The sequence below is a fragment of the Protopterus annectens genome, chromosome 8.part0 (assembly GCF_019279795.1).
Source record: "Protopterus annectens isolate FY-2018-M chromosome 8.part0, PAN1.0, whole genome shotgun sequence".
NCBI lineage: Eukaryota > Metazoa > Chordata > Ceratodontiformes > Protopteridae > Protopterus > Protopterus annectens.
The window spans coordinates 532,156,977-532,179,829 of NC_056741.1; the positions used below are offsets into that span (position 1 = coordinate 532,156,977).

At 39.2% G+C, this 22,853-nt stretch overlaps 1 protein-coding gene across 1 annotated transcript in view; it reads right to left on the reverse strand.

Annotated features, from left to right (window-relative positions):
* Positions 1-22,853, reverse strand: part of SETDB1 (SET domain bifurcated histone lysine methyltransferase 1) — a gene marked incomplete in the record, with an annotated part of 3,089,600 nt that overhangs the window by 410,220 nt on the left and 2,656,527 nt on the right. Inside the window, 1 exon segment of the mRNA XM_044080041.1 lies at positions 15,668-15,827. Coding sequence (XP_043935976.1) covers positions 15,668-15,827 — 160 coding nt within the window.

Here is a 22,853-nt window from a genome sequence, read left to right on the forward strand (position 1 = left end):
TCTGCCCACTGATTTGGGGGCAGGTCTGGCCACCCGTTTGGTGTTGGCAACATGTGGAAATTAAATCTGTATCCCTGGGACACTATATTTGAAACCCATTTGTCCTGGGTTATGAGTTCCCAGTTTTTTGCATGAACAGCAATCTTTCCCCCCAAAGGGGCGGCTAAAAGGTAAGTGCTTGGTAATTTTAAAGGAAAGTCATTAAGACTGTTTACCATTGGGGGGTGTCTTGTTATTTCCAGATTTGGAAGTGGAGCCCCCCCCCCCCCCAATAGCTTGATTCTGTGAGTCCCCTGGGACTGAAATTTGGTGCTTTTGATGTGTCTGGATTTGGCTTGAGAGGATCTGGAAGGAGCTGGAAAGGACCAATTTTTAGTAGGCCAGTGCCTACTAAATCTTTGAGGTTGCACTTGTAAGAAATCTTTTACAGTTTGCATAGATTTAGCTTTATCTTCCATCTTTTTTAAAACTTCTTCAGCCTTATTGCCAAACAGGCGGTCCTGATTTAAAGGAGCATCCAACAATTTTGCTTTAACATGATCAGGCAGAGACTGCTCCTTAAGCCAAGCATGCCTTCTAAGCACAGACCCAGTAACAGCAGCCCTGCAAGAGGCCTCTAAAGAATCAAAACCACTTTGCAAAGTATGTTTTCCAACTTGTTTAGCAGAAAGCAATAAATCCTGTAAATCTTTATTTTCCACACAGTCAGAAATCAACATAATTTTCTGTTTAAGCAGTCCAATAATATGCTGTTGATATTTTAACATATGAAATTGGCAGTTTAAAGCCCTGATTTCCAAGGTTGCAGAAGTATAAACCTTTTTACCCCATCTATCCAGCGCCCTGGAGTCTCTATCAGAAGGGGTAGGATTTTTAGCAGTAAAAGCCTTAATGCCCTTTGGCCTCTTCGAAATGGTTTCAGGATCTGCAACAGGATTTCTGAAAAGGAACTTGTGTGACTCAGGAACTCTGTAGTATCTGTCAGGTTTACTAGGAGCTGGAGGCAGGGAATCAGGGGCCATACTGGATTCCGAAAACACATCAACAATGTCTAGTACTGAGGTAAAAGAAGAAAATCCCTAAGCCTCTTTTTTGAATCAGGGAATTCCTGACTTTCCCAGTGGAAATGCTCCCTTAAGGTATGTAAAGTTTCACCAAAAAAAAAAACCTCAGGGGGGAAGCAGAGGGAAAGGAACCCTCTGCATCAGAATCCTCATAAGTAGGTATTAACAAATCCAGGTCATTAGAAGAGTCAGAAGAAACAGAGTCCTGATCAGAAGACTCATAGTCAAGCTCAGACCTAGGCCTCTTAGAAGGGGGGGGGGGATTATCTACCTTTGATTAGAGTAATTAGATCTTCAGCCATTTTGATCATTTGTTTTTTAGGCATAGGGGCCTGAACATGTGGCCTGTGCGTCAGTTTTTTCGACATAGATCGAGATTTAGGCCTTAGTATTGAAGGTGGAGTTGGTTTAATATGCATGCCTGTAGGCCTGAATACACCCTCAGAAGCTGGTGCCTGCACAGCGGCTCCGGACCCATCAAAGGCAGAGACATCTGCGGGTTCCATAGGTGAAGTATCTTGTGGCATACTGGAATCTGAATGGGTCTCAGTAGAGGCCTGCGAGTCAGAAGTAGTGGGTATCAAGGGCTGCGAAAGCACCTCACTGAGTACTGGCGACTGGCTTAGGAGAACCGTCGTCAGCAGTTTTGAACCTCGACGGCCTGTCTCTGTCTATCTTTGCATTTTTTTTCAAAATCCCAATAGTCAGATGGCTAACAGACGTCATTTCTGGATAATTAAACAGAGAACCGAAAAATTTAGAGGCAAAAATGTACCGACGACGGATAGTGCGCTGATTAAATAAAGCACAAAATCGACAGCAAGGTACATCGTGGTCAGGGCCTAGGCAAGGAATACAGTACTGATGAAAATCTTTATGAAGTATTTGCTTTCCACAAGTAATGCAATTATTAACTTCTACAGATATCGGCAAGGAGCAAGAAAAAGTTTCCCCAACGGGGTACTTAGCTTTTAAGTTGAAGACTTCGGTTCTGAAACTCGAAAATGAAAATTTCAGGAGTCGGCCGACCGGCAGTTGCGAACTGCTTCTGCTTCAGGCACCGCACTGCAAGAAAGAGTGATGTAATGATGTTGGCTGCATGTTTTACACCCCTGACGACCTGACGTCATGGAAGAAGGGACAGCAACCGACGCAGGACCCAAGACTTTGTTAATCAGACCGACTGAGGGCAACCTGCCAGCAGATTACCCGAATGTAATGACTGCAACAGTGAAACACGAAGAACATCATAAACCAAAAAAATGCAGTTAGCACTCCCAAAAAGACCAATAAATACAATCGAAAGTGCTACTGGCGAAAGAAATGAATGAGCGAATGCTGAACCACTCGCAGTTTATTGGAAAACAGCAGTTAAAATACCATAATCGCTTTACGTCACACACTGATGAAGGCTTTGTTGTTTATGCCGAAACCTGTTTGTCTTGCTTATCTTGCTAGTTTATAATTAAATTGGTTCTAACATACTCTCCAAGTGCTGGCTGTGTTTTTTGGATGCTTACTCGCTTTGGCCGTGCACTGCTTTACCTGCAGGAGCATTTTTGTGTGAGGAGTCTAAATAAGGAAATAAATAATAAAATGGGTTTCTTTGATACAGATATAACAGATTTGTTTTCTTCTACACCTCATGAAGAAGGTTTACAAATGTTTTCAGATGCATTAACAGTATGTACATTTACGGCCACTAAAGATAACGTACATTGTATTAGAGTTCATGGAAATTACTTTACATAATAATTTAATTTATTCTGATGTTGAATATTTTAAATAGATAAAAGGAATGCTAATGTGGGTGGCGCAAATCCTCAAATAAGCAAATACAGTCATGTGGTTTTCAAAAAAGTTCATATTTAATTCTTTATTTGTTCATAGTTGAACATTGTACATGCGATTTCTGGATGATGTGTGTATTTTGAAAGGATATGATATCTAAAGTAGATGAATTTTTAGATTATATTAATAGTACTACTTCATTAGACATAACTTTTCCCCAGATCATATAAATTACTTGGATATTACAACACAAAAACAAGGTGGGTTTTCGGCTAACATTTACCAAAAATCCAATTTTTCAAATGATACCTGCATTTTAACAGCCGGCATCCTTTAGTACAAAAGGAAAGTCTGGTAAAAACTTTGCTAGATTAGCAAGGATAACATCATGCAATCAAGACTATGAGCTGAAAAGTATGAAGCTCGGGGTATGTTTCTTGAAAGCGGATACTCAAATGAGCTAATATGCAAAATAAAGGATGAAGTCTTCAATGGCATGCACACAAAGTTTGTACCTTGTTAGATGAGGATATAATCAAGACGAATTAAAAAAATAAACAAATAATAATGAACAAAAAGTTAATTTTAAGAGCACAACAAAGTACCATCCAGACATTAATAATATTAAGAATATTATAAGAAATTGGTCTATTTTAACAGTGATGAGTTCCAAGACTTGATAGGTAGTGAACCATGTTTTCCATACAAGAAGGGTTACAACCTGAAAACCAATTTTGGATGCAAGAAAGATAGTGATGAGAGTTACAATTTTGTTGAGTATAGGGATACAAGAAAATAATAGTTAGGAATCAGATGTCACCACTAAAGTTTACACACAGTTGTAATACATTTGATTTTATATATTATGTTTTATACAGAGTTTTTCAATGGCATTTAGGTAGTATAAATGCTTGAAATGAACAAATTTAGTAAGTATTTATAAACGACGATACATTATTTTTAGGTACATAATGCATACTATAGGTATTTAACACAATGAGATGGGATTTGATAAGTTTGGTTGTCAGTACTAAAATGTATTCACTTTTTATGTATTTAGTAATGTTCGACTTTACATACATTACATATTGTCACATCTGCATGTTGAGAGTTGTGATTAAGACATGTTATACAAGAAGCAATCAAGAATATAAGGGATATTACATAAAGAGCAAGTTATTTAGAATGTACTTTGCTAATGAAGTCCTTTTTTTGTTACTGGGGATGAAAGCACTCGACAGAAGTGTTTCTATTAATAAACATGACAGGCTGAATTGGTATTCTCTAAAATCAATTACTTACGGATTTTTTTTCTGGGAAGTTTATTCATTTAATACAGGCTATTCATGGGGTTCTTAATACAGAGTTAAGATTCATGCTGGTCTGTCTTTGCCCTTTAAACTTTCTAGGGGTAGAAGGAATGCCTGTTATTTGTTGCCTATTTTACTTACACTGTACTTAAATTGTTCCGCTTACATGATGAAAACATCCAGTTTTAGCAACTATAAAATAGATAAAAGGAGATTAAAAATTATTTATTTGCAGATAATGTTTTTTACATATATGACTGAACCTGAAGAAGCTATCAAGCCTTTGTTTTAGATGCTGGATAACTAAGTAAAAATGTCAGGACATAACATTAGTAATGTATCCTTCTGCTCTGTTTCCATCTTAAGTGGTAAGACAGAATTATACATATTTAAGAGGAATGGGCTATGTAAAGTACTTGTGAATACAGTAAGACAACACGGAGTAAAAAACACTGATTTTTAAAAATGGAAAATGACTACATTGGAGTTAGATTAAAGGGTGCGGGAGGTGCATTTTTTTTGTATTATCACTGTTGTATGTATTTCATGCTTTCCCTGCTGGCACACCTGCTGATATTTTGAAAGAAATTAAGCATATAAGAGATTTAACAGTGTACATCTAGAATGTCATGAGATGAAGCTAATGTATTTGCTATCTATTTGAGATCATGACACTAAGTGGAAAAAATACCAAGATTAAATACAAGTAATGAAACAAACATTTACAGATATGTTTTTTTTAATGTACTAGACGTGAAGGCACTGAACTGCATTATGTTATGAAGCAAGCTATGATAATAGTACATAGTTTATTACTACAATAGGGAGTAAATCCCTGGGTAGTTTTCCTAGTGCCTATTGTAAGTAGTAAACTGGGTGTTCTAGAACAAGAGGATTTGAAGCACTTCAGAGATAGAATGACTTGAGTGATTTATTGGAAACAACAGAAGCTCATGGAAAATGAGCACCTGGAACAAGGTGAAGAAGAAATATGGTTTACAAACTTATTTGCAAATGGAATCTGCAGAAATATCATATACAACAGCATGCAGAGGTAAACTCAGTTCTCTTCTGGTTGGACAGACTTACCGGAAGGTACCCCTCCAAAATCATATCTTTAATGTTATGGTCATGGGATGACATTCTAATCATCAAAGGAATACTAAGTACAAGGTGCAAGGATCTGATGTTTTGAAGGACCTTGGGCAGGACTGCTCCACACAACTAGAAGCTGAAACAAACAAATTTACCTGGAAATTAATTTGTTTGGTACCTACATGTGCCACAGAGTCATACAAATTAAAAATATATTATCAGAAGTAATGTTATATTCTGCAAAGATTAAGGGTAATTCTAACCACATAAATTTCCAACTGTTAGCAAAGAAGGAACTCTAGGAATGCAGAATAATATATTTATGTTATTCACAAGTTTATAAAACTTTACAAAGGAGTTAGAAAGTTTACAGTCAGATGTTACGCACTAAGAAATAAGATTATGATGCGTATGTTACTAGGTAAGAAAAAGACACACTGTACTTGTCAGAAGCAGTTAATTTTAATGTTATTGGCTGCTATGAAAAACCTCAAAACCAAGATGGAAATCAACTTTAGTCCGGAACTTCCAAGATGGTTGCAGACTGATCAAGAGGTCAATTAGAGCTCTCCTAGTGTGAAAAACAAACTTTGGAAAGCACCCCAGTGAAACCAGATATTTGGGTAAAATTCAGCTACTGGTTAGTCACTACACTGACTGGATGTCAACAACTTAAAAATCTGAAGTAACATAAAAACAGCTAGAAAAAGAGAAGAAAATACTCTGGTAGGACAAGCCTTGTAGCTGTTCAGCAAAAAACAGACCAAGTTACAGCCTCATTACAGCAGCTTTACAGGAAAAAATAAATCAAATGCATTCAGACACTGGATAAACACACACAATGAAATGACAAGAGGCTGGAAGGAACAGAAGTAACTTTAATTTCTTATTCAGATGAGCTGACAAAACTATAGGAATCAGAGGCTGAATGAAGGAAAGACTGGTTGAATATGAGACCGCAAAAAGAACTGTTTCAAAAATTGTACAACTAGAAGACAGAGCATGGAGAGAAAACCTCAGAATGTTTGATGTACCAGAGAAACTGGAAGGAACAGATTACATTACCTTTTATGAAATTATAAATAAGCAACTGGACTGGTATTCCACAACAGGATCTGTTAACAAAAAGGGCACAACATGTCAATGTTCTAAATTTGGTCATGAGAAAGAAGCCAAGACCTATAGTTTTGAGGGTGCATTCACATCAGCAGAAGGACTTTCTCCTGGCAAAATTGTGGCAGAAAGGTTAAGTATTATCAATGGGGACATTGTCACATTGAACAGAATACAAGCATATGTTTTCCTGTTAATAATAACAACAATGCAACATCTACTCACTTGAAAGAGAGACGGGGCACTTTTTCATAATACTGTAATTCAGTTAACAGAGTACATAAATTGTTTTGGGAGGAAAGTTGGGACAAAAAAAGGATGGAATGGATGCAGAATGGAAAACAGACTTTAACATACACTGTCAGCATGACTAAACCTAACTTTATAATGGAGGAACCTCTGGGTGCCCCCGGATATCTGGGGCATCTGCCCATATAGCTACTAATTTCCTTTTTGGAAAATGTATACAGCTGCTTGTGTTTCTTGCAGGTTTAAAAATGAAAACGTACATTTTTTTGTTTCTTTGAACATCTTTATTAAAATGAAAACTCTGGGAAAATATGACAAGGGTATAAACAGAGAAGAGAGACTGCAACTGCATACAAGTTCAGCCTGCCAGATAAGAAATGTATACATATAAATTGCAAGATAGAAACACATATTAAAAAATACTATTGTATACAATATGTAAAAGTAATAGTATCTTATCAGAATGACTGCCTTTTCAGTCACATCATGGAAACTAAATGGCACTGTAGATATGAATATTAAGAAGTGTTGGGTAAAAAAATTGCAATGTTACAGAAGATACTTGGATAGAAATGAACATGCAAATTTGGCAACGGAAGGATTTAAGAATTGTAATTATAATGACTACAAGAGGGGCTGCAACAGTGATACACCATGAAAAGAAAGACATGGGAAGATTTGCAATAATAAGGAGTTATTGGCAAGGAAAGAAGATTACACAGTTATGCATTTATATTCCACCTAAAAAATAATATTTAAGAGCTTAAAAGAACTACACAATAGGTAATTAACTTATAGTGAAGACTATTATTAATGGGTAGGGATTGGAACCTGATATGCAATAGTGAAGATGCATACAAGGGAAATGCAACAAAAGAGCGCAAGTTTCTGAAGAAATACATGAGATTATTTGGAATGAAAAGTAAGAAATTACTAGCAGGAATTCAGACATAATTTACATATTATTCTCCAAACTAGAATAACTAGGCTAGATTGGACAGAAAATGTGACAACAATCTCAGAGAACAAAAACAATTAGCACAACTCAGGCAACAGAAAATAGAAGTGGCGCTGCCAAGCTAAGGGACCCTATAACTAAAAAAAATTACCAGAGACCCTACAGAAGTATCAGAGATAATTCGGAAATTCTATGAAAATCTGTATAGAGCAGAGAGAAGGAGGAACCAAGAAAAGACACAAATGAAAAAAAATTATGGAAGACAAATATGCCAAAGATAGAGGAAAATGAGGCATAAGAATTAAAAGCTAATATGGGAGAGGATGACATAAAAATATAACACAATCAATCAGAATGGAAGTCAACAGAAACAGGTAGTACTCCTATAGAAATTTGCAAGTTAAGAGGGGGAAAAATGATAAATGCAGAAGGCTTTGTTTAACAATATTTTAAAATGAAAGACAGTACCAGCATCTTGTTAGAAAGCAGTGGCAGCTGTATTGCTCAAAGAAGTCAAAGACCCTTTAAGTCCCACTTCATACAGACCAGTTTCAAATTTGAACCATGACTGTAAAGCATTTAGGTCTAAACTAGCTAAGAGAATGGATAAGGTGTTGCCAAAACTGATTCAATATGGATCAATGTGGATTTTTGGAGGGGAGACGCACATTTGACAGCATTACCAAAATGATGATGATCCAAAGAGAAGCAGAGTGTGAGAGGACTCCATTATTGTTGGTGGGTCTTGATGCAAAGAAGGCATTTGATACAGTTAGATAGACTTTTAGGAGTAGGGCAATGGCACCATGTATGTTTCCAGACAGAATTTAGTTAATCAGGAAGATATATACCTATAACAAAACCACACCCCCTTCATTTCTTTTCCAACCAGTCCCAACAACCCATATTCTTGCCCTAATCCAAAAACTGAAACCATGCTCTCCTTCAGCAGACCAATTACCGGCTGAATCGATTGCTTACCCCATCTCCATTCTTATCAATATAACTATTAGTGAAGGCCACATCCCTAGCATCTGGAAAGTCTCCCATATTATTCCCCTTCACAAAGGTGGAAACTCCGCCGAATTCTCCAACTACTGTACCATAGCCCTTCTTTCTCCTTTGGCAAAGATCATGGAGAAATGCATCCATAGGCAACTGCTAGATCATGTAATCCATAATAACTTGCTTTCTAGCTGTCAACATGGTTTCAGACGATCCCATGGCACTACCACTGCCCTCCTTTCCTTTACAGATTGTATTAACAAAAACCGTAACTGCAATTTGCTTTCCTCTGCACTATTTATCGATCTGTCCAAAGCATTTGATATGGTAAATCATCAAATTCTGATAGATATCCTCAAATCCCTGTCCTTATATACACTCTCTATCAAATGGTTCCAATCCTACTTAGATAAACGACAACAGGCTGTACTTTGGCACAACAATCTATCTACCTTCCTACCAGTTAACCTTGGTGTACCTCACAGGTCTATATTAGGACCTCTCCTTTTCTCCATACTCATCAACGACCTACATCTAGCAATTCCCCATGCTACTTGCAGACAATATGCAGATGACTCCACACTTGTATGCTCCACTACAGCCACCTCTGAACTTCACTCCCTTACCCAAAAAGCATTTAACACTGTTGAACAATGGTTCACTCTCCACTGCCTTCTCTTAAATCCCCAAAAAACTAAACTCCTCTTTTTCAATCCTAATCTTAAGTCCACTACAATAGATTTTTCTGTTACATCCACTAATGGTACCATTATATCACCTGACCTAACTACCAAACTACTTGGTATCACCATGATAACCTTACCTTTGACATGCACATCAACAACACTATTAAATTTGTCAACAAAATACTTGGCTCTCTCTACAGAATTAAACCCTTCCTGTCACCTACAGTTTGAACTACTACTGCACACACTCATCTAATCTCTACACTCCTCTATGCCTCAACCATTTTCACTAATCTAAGAACAACTCAATAAATTGGAAACCTCCTACAATAATATAGCCAGATTTGCTACTGGTAACCCATTTAGAAGTCACCACTGCTTTAATTTAAAGCAGCTTGAATGGTTGGAACTACAGAATCTGCTCAAGTATTACCAGCTAATTATTCCCCATAAGACTCTTTACCAACCTTCTAATACTCCTACTCTATCCACCATCATCACCCCCTATAATAATCTGAAGTCCTTACATTCATCTCAGAAACTTCTAGTTAACACATCTAAATCTAACAACAGGGCTGGGGATTCTCTCTTCTCTAATACTGTGGGAAAATTCTGGAATCTCCTACCCAGCGACCTTTCCTCACTTTCCTCTTTATCACTCTTCAAAAATAGACTGAAACTTTTCCTCAGAACACACTGGTTATGCCCCTGTACTAAACCTGACTAACTACCTACTCTACCCTAATATGTTCTGCCTTCTCTTTACTTTTCATTAACTTTTCCATCTTCCTTTTTAACAATATTTACCTTTTTCACTCTGCATTTCATTATTTCCATCCCTCTGGATACTTATTTGTTAAAAAAAACTCATTATTACTATTACTGAACATTAAGCTGCCTCTTTTTTGTGTACTGTACTTGGATATGGAAACAACCTGTATGCCTCCTCTTTTTTTTTTTTTCATTAAGTAATGTATCTACATGTTATTTTGAACCTGCATTTTACATTGTATTGACTTCTGTCCTCTTCAAATTACTTCTGTATTAACCAGAATTGTCAGCGTATATACTACTGTAATTATTTTATATTGTTGCTATTTTTATTTTATCTGTGTATCATGCAGTTTATCTCCCCGGGCCTCTACTGAAAATGGACATATATACAGTTAGACTAGCCCGGTCAACAAATGTAAAATAAATAAATAAATATGTAGGATCAGTGACAAGATTCAAGGTTGGAGGTTTCCTTTTGGATGAGATGGACTTGAATAGAGGAGCCAGGAAAGGGTATCCTCCTTTTACATTGCTATTTGCTTTATATTTATAGCCATTAGCAAAGGGAAAAAAAGACTCTCAAATTCAGGGGGTAAATCTGTATGGTCTTCAAGAAAAAATAAAATCCAGAGAAAAATATGTTTGTACTGCTGAATAACTTGAGACAGTCTGAAGTTTTTTTTTTTTCAGAATATAAAAAAAAATGAGGGTAAGGCATTGGCTATAACAGTAAACTATGGTCCCACACATGAATTGGTTCAGCAATTTCCTTACTTACGGGGGACATGATAGGATGAAGTATTTAAGTGTTTGGATTAAAAAGGATTCTATTATGGCATCTACTGATATGTGAAGAGAGACTAAAAAATACAAAAGTGAGAAATAGGAAGCTCTTGACAATGGATAGGGATAGTAAGACACAATCAGTGAAAATATTTATCGTCCCTTTAGTACTGTAGACAAGTCAGACATTTTTATCAACTAGAAGAGAAATTGGTGAACATAATTAACAGAGAATTGAAGGAATTTATTTGGGCGGGAAATAGTGCAAGAGATAAGCAAGATAAGTTGTCCCACAGATGATGATGTTTAGGATAACCAGATTTGAAGGGACACTTTAGAGCTACACAGTTAATGCTCATACACATATAGCACAAGCAGAAGACTACAAATAAAAGTGGAAAGAAATTACATTGAAATGGGAGGGACATGAAATCAGGAGAGACAGTAGGATTTTTGAAGCAGGCAGTTAATGAGAACAGCAACAACCATACAAAATATTATATGTACAAAGTAGCAGAGAATATTTAGAGAACTAAAGCCAATATGGGAATGGAGAAAATAGATTTTGCCAACAGAGGTGGAAAATTCTTGATACTGTATCATATGAAATTGACAGTTTAATGCCCTGGCAGAAAGAGTAGCAGATGTATAAACCTTTTTACCCCATCTCTCTAATGCTCTAGACTCTCTTTCAGAGGGTAGGGGATTTTTGGCAGTAGCAGCTGCAACTCCTTTTGGGCCCTGAGAAATAGTTTCTGGGTCTGCAGCATGGGCTTTATAGAGGTGGAAGTGAGAATCCGGGACCCTGTAATATCTGTCAGGTTTGGCAGGGGCCGGGGGAAGAGAATCAGGGGCAGAACTGACATCATTATACACATCAATTACAGTTAGCACAGGAGGTATGGCCAAGGGCCTATGCTGGGGCAAATGCAGAAATGTCCTTAATCTTTTTCTAGAATCAGAAAAATCCTGACCCTGCCATTGAAAGTGCTCCCTCATGGAGTGTAAAGTTTCCCCAAAGGAAAATTCTTCAGGAGGGGAGGCCGAAGGAATAGAATCTTCTGCATCTGAATCCTCATAAGGTGAGTAGGCCCCTTCCTGTTGGTCTGAATGATCAGATCCATCGGTGGAGTAATCAGAGGAGAGAGGTTCAGAGGGATCAGTCCTGGGCCTTTTGTCTGGTGGAGGTTGGGAGACCCTGTCTGGGTGAGGTTGGGAACCCCTTATTAAGGATATAAGGTCCTCAGCAAGACTGAGAATCTGAGAACTTGAGGAAGGCCTCTGAGAAGTAGATTTGGCAGGCAAAGCTTTTGAAAGTTTGGCAGCTTTAGCCCTGGAGAAGGCCTTAATAGACATAGAAGCTAGGGGCCTAGCTGCCCCACGTGCAGGAGTAGAAATGTCCAAAGGAATGGTGTCAGACAATTCTTGAGCACTAGCTTCGGTAGGGATATCTGTAGCCGACTCAGCCGGGGCCTCTCTGGCCTCGGTTGTCGGAGGTATGGCTTCGGTCGTAGTAAGAACCGAGGACTCGGTTTCAGCCGAAACAGAGACACTCGCGGTAGGCCTAGCCATGGTTTCAGCCGAAACCGTGGGCCGCGAGTGTCGGTCCTTTTCCTTGCGTTTTTTGGCCATATGCGTAGTCGGAGTCTCCGACGGCATTTTATATGCAAAATCAGCTCCGAAAAATTCTTCTGCAAACTCCGACCGACGTCTAAGAGTCCATCGGTTGAAGGAGGCACAGGCTAAACAAGCTGATAACATCGTGGTCTGGGCCTAAGCAAGGAAGACAGTAAGAATGGAAATCCTTATGAGGTATTTGTTTCCCACAAGTTAAACAATTATTTACTTTTTCTGACATCGGCTGAGGCAAGAAAGAGTCCCCAACTGGGTACTTAGCTTTTTTCGAAGTCTTCGGTAGCTGAAATCTCTGGATCTGACTGACCGGCACTTGCGAACAGCTTCTGCTTCGGGCACCGTGCGGCAAGAAAGACTGAGGAAAATGGCGTCGGCTGATGTCTTTATACCCCAGAAGCTCTGACGTCGGGGAAAGTGCGACATCAGCTGAGGCCAGAACCAGACTTTGGAATCCGGCCGACCGAAGGGCTGCCTGAGGCAGGACAACCCATTTGTTATAACTGCAGATGCATCCTTGAAGGACATCAGCAACAACCATACAAAATATTATATGTACAAAGTAGCAGAGAATATTTAGAGAACTAAAGCCAATATGGGAATGGAGAAAATAGATTTTGCCAATAGAGGTGGGTGATTTTGAGTAGTGGTACAGAAAATAAGCAAGAGGGAGCTAGAATTTACTAGAGAAAATTAGCAAAGGAACAAAGGTATTGGGAGCAAATAAACAGGGAGGGAAAAGCCACAGAGTGAGATGAGGCCAAGCAAAAGTTTGTCTGTAGGTTGTAGACTGTCTTCCCTACTAGGAATTGATGGAGTATACTCACAGAGAAACAGATAGAGGAGTGTTACAAGTAAGACCAGCTCTGGTTGAGTTTATAGATGAGTTTAGAATAGAAGCTGCAGTAATAAAAGAGGACAGTTAGCAGTACATATAACATAATGCATGACAACATCAACCAAACAGAAAAGGGTTAGACACAACCAGGAAAAGAAAATGGAAAATCAATATACAAAGAAACAATGGAGGAATAGTTGTATGACTCCCTTGTATGCAAAAAAATCGAGAATATTTAGGATTTTTCATGGAAGTATTTCCATAGGCACTTTTATACCCCAAGCAGACTTCACAGAAACTTTCCACAGTACATAGCAATTGCTGGAGATATAATGGGAAAGAGGGGGGATGGGTACCGCAAATTTTTTTTTTTTTTTTTTTTTGGGAGGGGGATGTACTGAGTTGATAGATATTAGAAACTCCCTACAGGGTGCTTTATCCAAAATGTTGGGGAAGCATATTATTTTAACTAAGGAAATTTTTCTTTTGAGCTGGGATATCGAAACTGAATTGCCTAGACACAGTAAGGCCCTAAAAAGTAAAATGTTGTTGGTTGCCAAAAAAGCAATTTCTAGGAAATGGAAATCAAAAACAACACCAAATGCAACTAAATGTTGTAATGGAGATAAAAAAACTGTTGCAGAGAATTTTACAAAAAAGAAGGAGTAAACCACATAGAAATAAATGGACTCTGTAGTCACAATACATGCAGAACAACATTGAGCAGGAGTGATATTTCAGGAAAGGCAGGACTTGAGCAAGTTATATAATGTTAAACCAAACAATTATTAGGACAAAAATCATACTTGCATAATGTATACAAAGGAAGTATTTTTAATGGTTTATTTTCTCTTTTTTAATTGAATGTGTACCCATGTTAATTGGCATGCCAGCTGTGATTGTGAGCAAAGATATTAAAAAACAACAACAACAAAAAAAAAAAAAAACTAAGATGGAAATCAAGAGCAAGTCTGACAGTTATGGACATGATACAAATACAGGGACAGACGCATTGCCCAGAAAAGTTCATAAGACAAATCTGTAAGCAAGATCGTTACTATGGAAGCTGTACATGGATACAGTCTTATTTAATATTTATGGGGGCCTACCACATATCTGAGTAAGCCTGATTGGTGTAAAGTGTTGAGAGGAGGTCATATCTTGGTTAATAAAATTACCCTCTCTTTATAGGTGACAGGTTATGTTTTTGTATGTGAAGTATTCTGTATATCAATGACAACCTAGAATTAGATCTGATTGTCTGCTATTTAGGTTATTTTTAAAGTCTGCTGTTTACTATTAATAGAACATGTAAAAAGCTAGGTGATATTTGTGTACCTGAAAAGATACATGTTCAACACTGTTAACATACGTTTGTGTTTTAAGTCAAATCTAGAACAGAAACTGATATTAAAAAGGGGAGAATTAGTACAGCATACAAAATAATGATGATGACTATAAAAATCAATCAGAGAAGGCAGAAAACATTAAGAAGAGTGACTAGCAAAGCAATTTACAAGGGAACAATGAATGGGAGGACATATGTATGGCTTCCAAGTTATGCAACACAGTCCAGATGGTTTAGGATTTTTGCTTGAAAGTGTTTTTTTTTTTTTTTAATATCCCAAGCAAACTTCAAAGAATTCTTCTCCAGGTAGACAGCAGGAGGTGTGATGGGAAAGAAAGAGGTAATTGGGAACATATGTTTTTGGAATGTAATGAATTGGCAGATGTTAAAAATGCCATACAGACTACACTGTCAAAAATATTGGGGGAGCAAATGGTTGTAAATTAGGAAATAATTATTTTGAGCTAGGACCCTGAATCTGAATTGCCTAGACATAGTATACATTAAGTTGAATTCTGTTTGCTACCAAAATACAATTACTAGAAAATGGAAATCAAAATCAAACCAACTATATTTGAAGTACTGAATATTGTACATGGAAGATGAGTCTCTAAAAGGGAAGAAGTAAACTACAGAGAAATAAATGGAATGTGTGGAAAGAATGCATGCATAATAAAGTTCAGAAGGAGGACTGAGGTTTAAGAAAAGGCAGAAATGAGTGATTTATGTAATGTTGGACTGAAAGATAGTTATAAAGAAAGAAAAATAATAGTGTGTAAATGGAAAAAAATAAACATGGTTTATTTTCTATTAATGTATGTGTGTCATGTCTTAGAAGTGAAAATTTAATAAAGCTGTAAAAAAAAAAAAAAAAAACTACGTGTTAATTACACACTGACCTGTATGGATACCTCTGCAACACTGTTTTGTACAGTTAAATAAAATAAAAAAAAGACTTCAGAAAAAAAAAGAATACAAGTTCAATACTTAAAAAATCAAGTAGATAACAGATGGAACTTGCCTAAGTCATTGCACTTTCTGTCCAGTGGATCTTCTTCCTCAGAACCAGAGGAGATGGTCTGAATGTCATCGCTGTCAATATTAGTGTTTGTAGTCACTCCTGCCCCAGGCTTGCCAGTCCCAACCTCACTATCAGAGCTGCTTGAGAGTGTCATTACTTCCTACAGGAAGAGAAACAAGTCTTGAAATACCATTTAACACAGTAAAATAATTTCAGTGTAAGCACTCAGGCAATCATTTGAATAAAAATAGGAGATAAACAAATGAAAGCAATGCAATGCAACATTGAAAGTATACTAACTTGAACATTACGAGATGCCAACTTCAGATCCTAAATACTGAGGTGACACTGTAAAAGTCTCCTTAACCACCTACATTTCAATTACAGTGGTTTGTTTCTAATGCAAAGTTGGTAGGTACTCCTTCTCAATACCTAATAAAGAGCAATTATATAAAAGCGACTAACAGCTTATTTCTGAGACATTAGCCATCAGATTATATTAATACTACATGTTAACAGGAATACATAAAACATTTCACATCATATTACTTAAGAACCAGTTACGACTGACAAAAGTTATACCCTAAAATCTGCATGGTCGTGGTTCATCTTCCTCATAGGTTCATAGGTTTCATAGGTTTATAGGAAGTTACTAGGCTAGCAGCCCTAGAGCCTTTATAAACCAAGCCATGTTAATCCCAGGCTGCCCCAATTGTCCTTGGTTAGATGGATGTATTTTACAGATCAGCACCGACTACCACTGTTCACGAGGAACAAGGGTAACACCCCCAGGGTGAATTTGCAGTCATCCATCCATTTGTCCAGGTTGCACTGGATGTTTATTCCAGAAGAGCAGCAATCTCTGGGAGACATACCCGTCTCTCCAGCATGTTCTGCTACTGTTATCGGCAAGGTTGAGATCCCTAGCATGAATGACTCTAGCACTATTTGATTTGCGCATGTACAGCATTTCCATCAGTTGGGGTCAGAGACTGCCCTGCAGACCAGCTACAAGTTGCCTTTCAGTAGCCTATATGATACAGAGTACAGTGAGACATGGCTTTCAGTCTATCTATGTAGATCATGGTTATCGAGGCCCTGTATCTTCTTAGTGAGAAACATCTGTGGTCTCTCCAGTTGCTGCACGTGCCTAGTGAGATATATGCAGAAGGGAGCATTGTACTTTATTAACAGTCTGATTAGCGTCGAGTAAAGTGGGGTTATAACATCCTTGGACGTGGACGTGATGCCTTTACTTATTAGATGCGCAATGTAGAAGATTTTCTTTACCACCATGGAAGCCTGGTGGTCAACGTTCAGATTGCTGTCAACCTGTGCTCCCAGATGTCACACCACTGGGTCTAAACTTACAGGATTCCTGTCAATATTGTAATTAGTGGGGAATTCTGCTTTGCCAAATGGGATAATAGAGCACTTTTTTGATTTAGTTTTAGGTTGTGACTTTGGCACCAGTCATTTATTTGTGTTAGCCCCTCCTGTAATATGTTATCATCACTGGAGGACTCAATGATTGGGCCTAGTTCACAATCATCAGCGAACTTAGTAACTCAAAGGCCAACTGCTTTAGCTTGGTCTTTAGTGAAACAGATTTCAAATAGTAAAGGGCCCAGTACAGATCACCTATGCCCTGGTGACAGGTCTACTGGCACAGGTGGAGTAACAAACTGACAGTATCTGTTCTGTTGGTGAGCCAATTCGCTACCCATCTAGTGATGTAAGGGCTAACACCTAGCTGGGAGAGTTTATCAATGATACCCAAGTGGTGATTGTGTCAAAGGCTTTGGTTAGGTCCAGATAGGTGGTATGCACCATCTTACCTTCATCCAGGGTTTTGGTGACTTTCTTGAAGTCATCTACCAAGCTCAATAAGCACAATCTACTCTTAACGAAGCCAAACTGGGCTGGGTCTAGAGTATGAAAGTTGCCTATGTCCTTGTCAATAAGGTCCATGATGATCTTTTCCATGGCCTAGCAGATGAGGCTGGTTAGACTTGTGGGTCTATAGTTCCCAGGGTTGGTTGATGTCCCGCCTTTATGCAACAAGATTACTGTTGCTGTTCTCCATTCTGCTGGTACAGGCTTGTTTTAGATTGCTTAGTAAGCAACCAGGGATGTTATTTCATCCCACTGAGGTCATGTTTTTGGTCTTGGAGAGCACAGATATGACTTGATCTCTAGGAACACTAGGTAGAGAAATGGATGTCAGGTATGCTTGGGGGTATGGCTGGTGGGGATGGGGGAGGGGGGGTGAAGTTTGCACCAAATGTGTCAGCTAGCAGGTTAGCAATTTCCTCCGGTACAGTGTGAGTGGTAACATCTACTACCAATTCGACACATAGCTGGGCACTCCCTTTTAGATTTCAGATGTAGTTAAAGAATGCCTTATGATTGTCCTTGGCTAGGGATGCTATTTTAGTTTCATAATTAGTTTTAGGTAACTTTGCAAGACTTCTAATTTGCTGGTTCATAAGTAGGTACTAGGCTATCGGCCCCAAGGACCTAAGTAAGCCTAGCCAACAAGGTTCCCTGGCTTACACCACCCAAGAAAGTTAATTTCCTGTGCCCCTGTCGAGCAGAGCCACAGAAGTGATCCCCGAGGTGTATTTCCCATTTTCCATCCATTCATCAAAATTTTTCTTGAAGAGTGCTAATGAGGAACTTTGCTTGACCTAGATGGATAGATTGTCCCAGAATACAGAAAGTCTCTGGGACAGGAATCTATCCCTCCAGCATGTCCTGTTTATTGTGGTGACACGGCTTAGGTTCGTAGCTCGTAGTGACTGGGATTTCTTTAGGTATAGCATGTCCAACAGCTCTGGGTTTAACATAGCTTTATATGTTAGGTAGAGATCTCCTCGGAGTAGGCGATATGCTACAGAGTAAAGCTGGAGGTTTTTGAGACGGTCAGTGTAGGGCATCTGTTTGAGGCCAGTAATCCTCTTTGTGAGGTACTTCTGTGGCCTTTCCAGCTGCTGCAGATGTCTTGTGATGTACATTCCAAAAGGGGCATTGTACTCTATAATGGGTCTGAGTGCAGAGTAGAGGGGAACAATGACCTCTTTTTTCCTGGATGAGAACCCTTTTGTGATGAGGTGTGCCACACAGAAGGATTTTCTGACTACTGGGGAGATGTGATTATCAAAGGAGAGACTACTGTCCACCTGGGTCCCAAGGTCTCATCACATATTCGGCATTAAGTAGACTGCCACTTATGTGGTAGTTCATGGGTACATACTTTTTACCAAAGGCGATGACAAGGCACTTTTTGGCATTGTGCTTGAGGCCATGCCTCTGACACCAGGCATCTGTCTCAGTGAGGCCCTTCTGTAGGATGTCCACATCATTTGGGGACCCGACTACGCCTCCTAGTTTGGAGTAATTTGTGAACTTTGTTAGCCAGAGGCCTTCTGTGTTAACCTGTACTTCAGAGAAGTAGATAAACAGGAGAGGTCCCAGGACTGAAACCTGTGGTACTCCACTTGTCACTGGTTTGAAGTCAAATTTGGAGTCTGCAACTTTTACAGTGCGGGTTCTGTCAGTGAGCCAGTTGGCAGCCCATCTTGTGATGTAGGGATTTATACCTAGTTTAGTGAGTTTAGCTAGAATTCCAGAATGGGGGATGGTGTTGAAAGGCTTGGCGAGATCAAGATATCCTGTGTGAACCACCTTACCCTTGTCTATAGCTTTGGTGACTGCCCCAAAGAAGTCGATCAGGTTCAGAACGCATGATCTGCCTTTCACAAACCTGAACTGGGTGGGGTCCAGAGTTTAGAGGTTACCAATGCCTTTGTTTATGAGTTCCATGATGGTACGTTCCATGGCCTTGCAGACCAGGCTCGTCAGGCTAATAGGGCGATAGTTCCAGGATAAGCGGTGGCTCCCCCTTTGTGGAGTGGGATAACTGTTGCTGAGTGTCATTCAGTGGGCACAAAGCCTATCGTGAGACTATGATTGAACATGGTGCTTCAGTGGGGAGCCAGTTCGTTCTGAAGTTCATGTAAAACGCAGCCTAGGATGTTGTCCGGTCCCATGGATGCTGTTTTTTTGGTTTTAGACAGTACAGCTTTTACCTGCATAGATGTGATTACAGGAACTCTGTATTCTTTCTGTACAGATATGGGCCCTTTACGGGGGTGAGAGGGGGGGTAAAGTTAGCACTGAACCTATCTGCCAGGATGTTGGCAATATCAGTTGGTTCTGTCATTTTCATTCCGTTGTGCTGTAACTCAGAGCAGATCTGGGTGTTGCCATTGAGATTCTTGACATAGCTATAGAATGCTTTGTGGTTGCCCTTAGGAATCAGTGGCGATTTTGTTTTCGTAGCTAGCTTTGGAGGATCTTATAAGGGATCTCAGCTTCTTACTGAGGCTGAGAAGGGAACTCCTTCACCCATGGGATTTTACTCTCTTTTGCAACAGTTTCTTCCATCTGTTGTAGAGTTTGTTTATGGCAGGGGACGACCAGATTGGCTTTCTTTTTTTGGAGGATAGTATCTTGGTTCTATTTGGGATAGCACAATCCATGCACTTGTGTAAGTGCTTACAGAGTGCATTTGTGTAGGATTCAGCAGTCGTATTTGTATTGTCATTCTGCATGGGTGTCTTGAAGTTGGCTTTGGAGAAATTTTTCACCGTGGTTTCCTTAATGGTGGGTTGGGGCGGGATGCAGATATCTAGGTTGATTTGCTTATAGTCGGATCTGACCAATGAGGAGTCAACTTCAGGTCTGGAACACCGGTCACTCATGTTGGTAATAACTAGGTCTAGGATATTGTTGCCCCTGCTGGACGTGTGGATAAGTTGATCCAGGGCATTGGAATTTATGAATTCCAGAAAGCGATGAGCGAAGGCTTTGGTACATGAGTAGTTTTCTACTAGTAGTGTTCAATCTGTGGAGGGAATTTTTTCTCTGCAGAGGTAGTTGCCTCTTGTTCTTAAACATCAGTTTCTTCCTTTTGTTATACAATCTGTTTATATTAGATGCCCACCAAGATGGCTTATTTTTTCAGGAGTGCCTGGTTTTAATCTAGTCAGGTACAGCAGAGTCTATACAGTTGCTAAGTTGATTATACAGGGCATTTGTGTACATCTCTGCACAGCAGTCATTACTGCCTGTGACTGCAGGGGGTATAAAACTTTTTATACCATCACTTAAGTAGGTTGTAGTTTGCTTTGGAGAAGTTCCATAGTTTTTTTGCTCCTTTGGGGGTGTGGGGTCCAAAAGTTACTTCGAATGAGACTGATTTATGGCACAACCTTACCAGGGAGGGCATCACACAAGGGGCACTGCAGTGACCACTCATGTTAGTGAGTACTATGTCAAGGACATTAGAGCCCCTTGTGTGTGTGTGTGTGTGGGGGGGGTGCAGGCTACTTGTTCCAGACCATTTGCATTAACAAAGTCCAGGAACCTCTCGACAAGCATGTTTGAGCTTGTGCATGTTGCCCAGTTGATGGATGGATAATTGAAATCTCCCATGACTAGAGTGCTGGGCTGTATGGCAAGCGACTCCAGTAAGTCCTGGTAGGCATTGTGCTTTTCTTGGTTCATGTGTTGTGTCCTGAAGTTGTGTGAGAGGTGAAGTGCATGAGCTGACAACCTGTTTGATGTTTTGTTTTTTGTTATGTGACATGATTGTTTCCAAACTGATAGTGTAATTACATCTCTCACATACGGTATTTGTTTCAGGACTAAGTGGTTGTCTGTATACATGAGGCAATTACTACATTACCTCAGGATGCACAAGTCAAACAAGTTGGCTGGAGAAATGGTGGGAAAGTGGCCATCCATAATGGCAGGTTTATAATGCAGTACTGTTGGGGAGTGGGGTAAGTTAGATCAGTTTATGATGAAGGAATAACAAAGGGGCTTAGTCTGTTGGCGGTTTAGGGTGAAGAGCTGTGGCGATACTGCTCAGTGTGCAGCTGAGTTGCCTATAGAGCAACAGGGAACATGAGAGGGTTCTACTGACAGAAGTCTAGGAAAAATTTAACTTTCCAGGTGTTTGCGTCTATATAGGGCAGCACTAACTCCTGTTGTGCGACGTGCGGCTAAGCCAAATGTGAGGCTTAAATACAGGTGAAATTCAACAGCTTTAAGACAAACTACCAATGGGAAAGCCCCAAACGGAGCCTTTTCCCAGCAATTCCCAACTCATGTGGAACCTGAGCTACACACTTCTGCCACAAGGGTGTAGGGAGGCCCTTAATTTATGACAGCTGGTTTAGAGCTTAGTGATACCAAACAGTCTAGATTCAGCAAGTCTGAATCTAGCATACACTAAATAAGGCAGTAGTACAGAATTGCAAAATGCAGAAAAGAATGCAGACATAATCAGCAAAAATGAAGCAGCAATTCAAATCAGTACAGTTAAAGTGCAAATGCTGGCTTTAAATGTACTTATTTTTCAGTTGTTTGCAGTGGATTCCTTGGATTACAGTTCAGATGCACCCCAGATCTATGGCTAAAGTCACCAAACTCTGAACAGCTCATGGACAAGATATTCATAAGTTTCAGCTCCTCCTCCACATCCACAAGGCGGCTGTGCACATTATTTTACCCAGATTTGCGATAAGCAGAACTCGCATAGACAACACCCATGGAAATATTAGAAATAACTTGTAATCCCATAGAGACACTCCTCTGCCAATGTAGAGATGTTAAAAAAGGATAAACTATGGCAAGGCAGATCTATTATGATGTTAAGTACTTAACTTTCATCATGGTCTAGTTCAGCTTCCTCAACTATTAGGACAAAGACCTCAGCTAATCCTCCTGGGTGCCATCATGAAAGGATCATCCAAATGACTAAGACCAAAAAAGGAGAATCTGGGCCTTGAGATCACAAAAGCAGCTTGTACTATCTTTTGAAGTTATTCACAAAAGCCAATGTCTCAGCCGCAAAAAATATCCATGGAAGTATTCTTGGAAAAGTTGGAAAAGCTTGCAAAGTTGTCAAAGCCCTTGTGGAATGTCCTTAGGTTCAACTGGCAATGACGTATTGTAGCAAAACATAATACGTTTTGATAACAATTTAGACAGACTAGCTTTAGAGACCTTCAAGACATTCTGAAAAGAGTAGCAAATACAAATAAGTTTCTTTCCTGAACACTTTTGTTCTATCCAATTAAAATCCCACACATGTGCAAACATCTGTGTGTGCCTG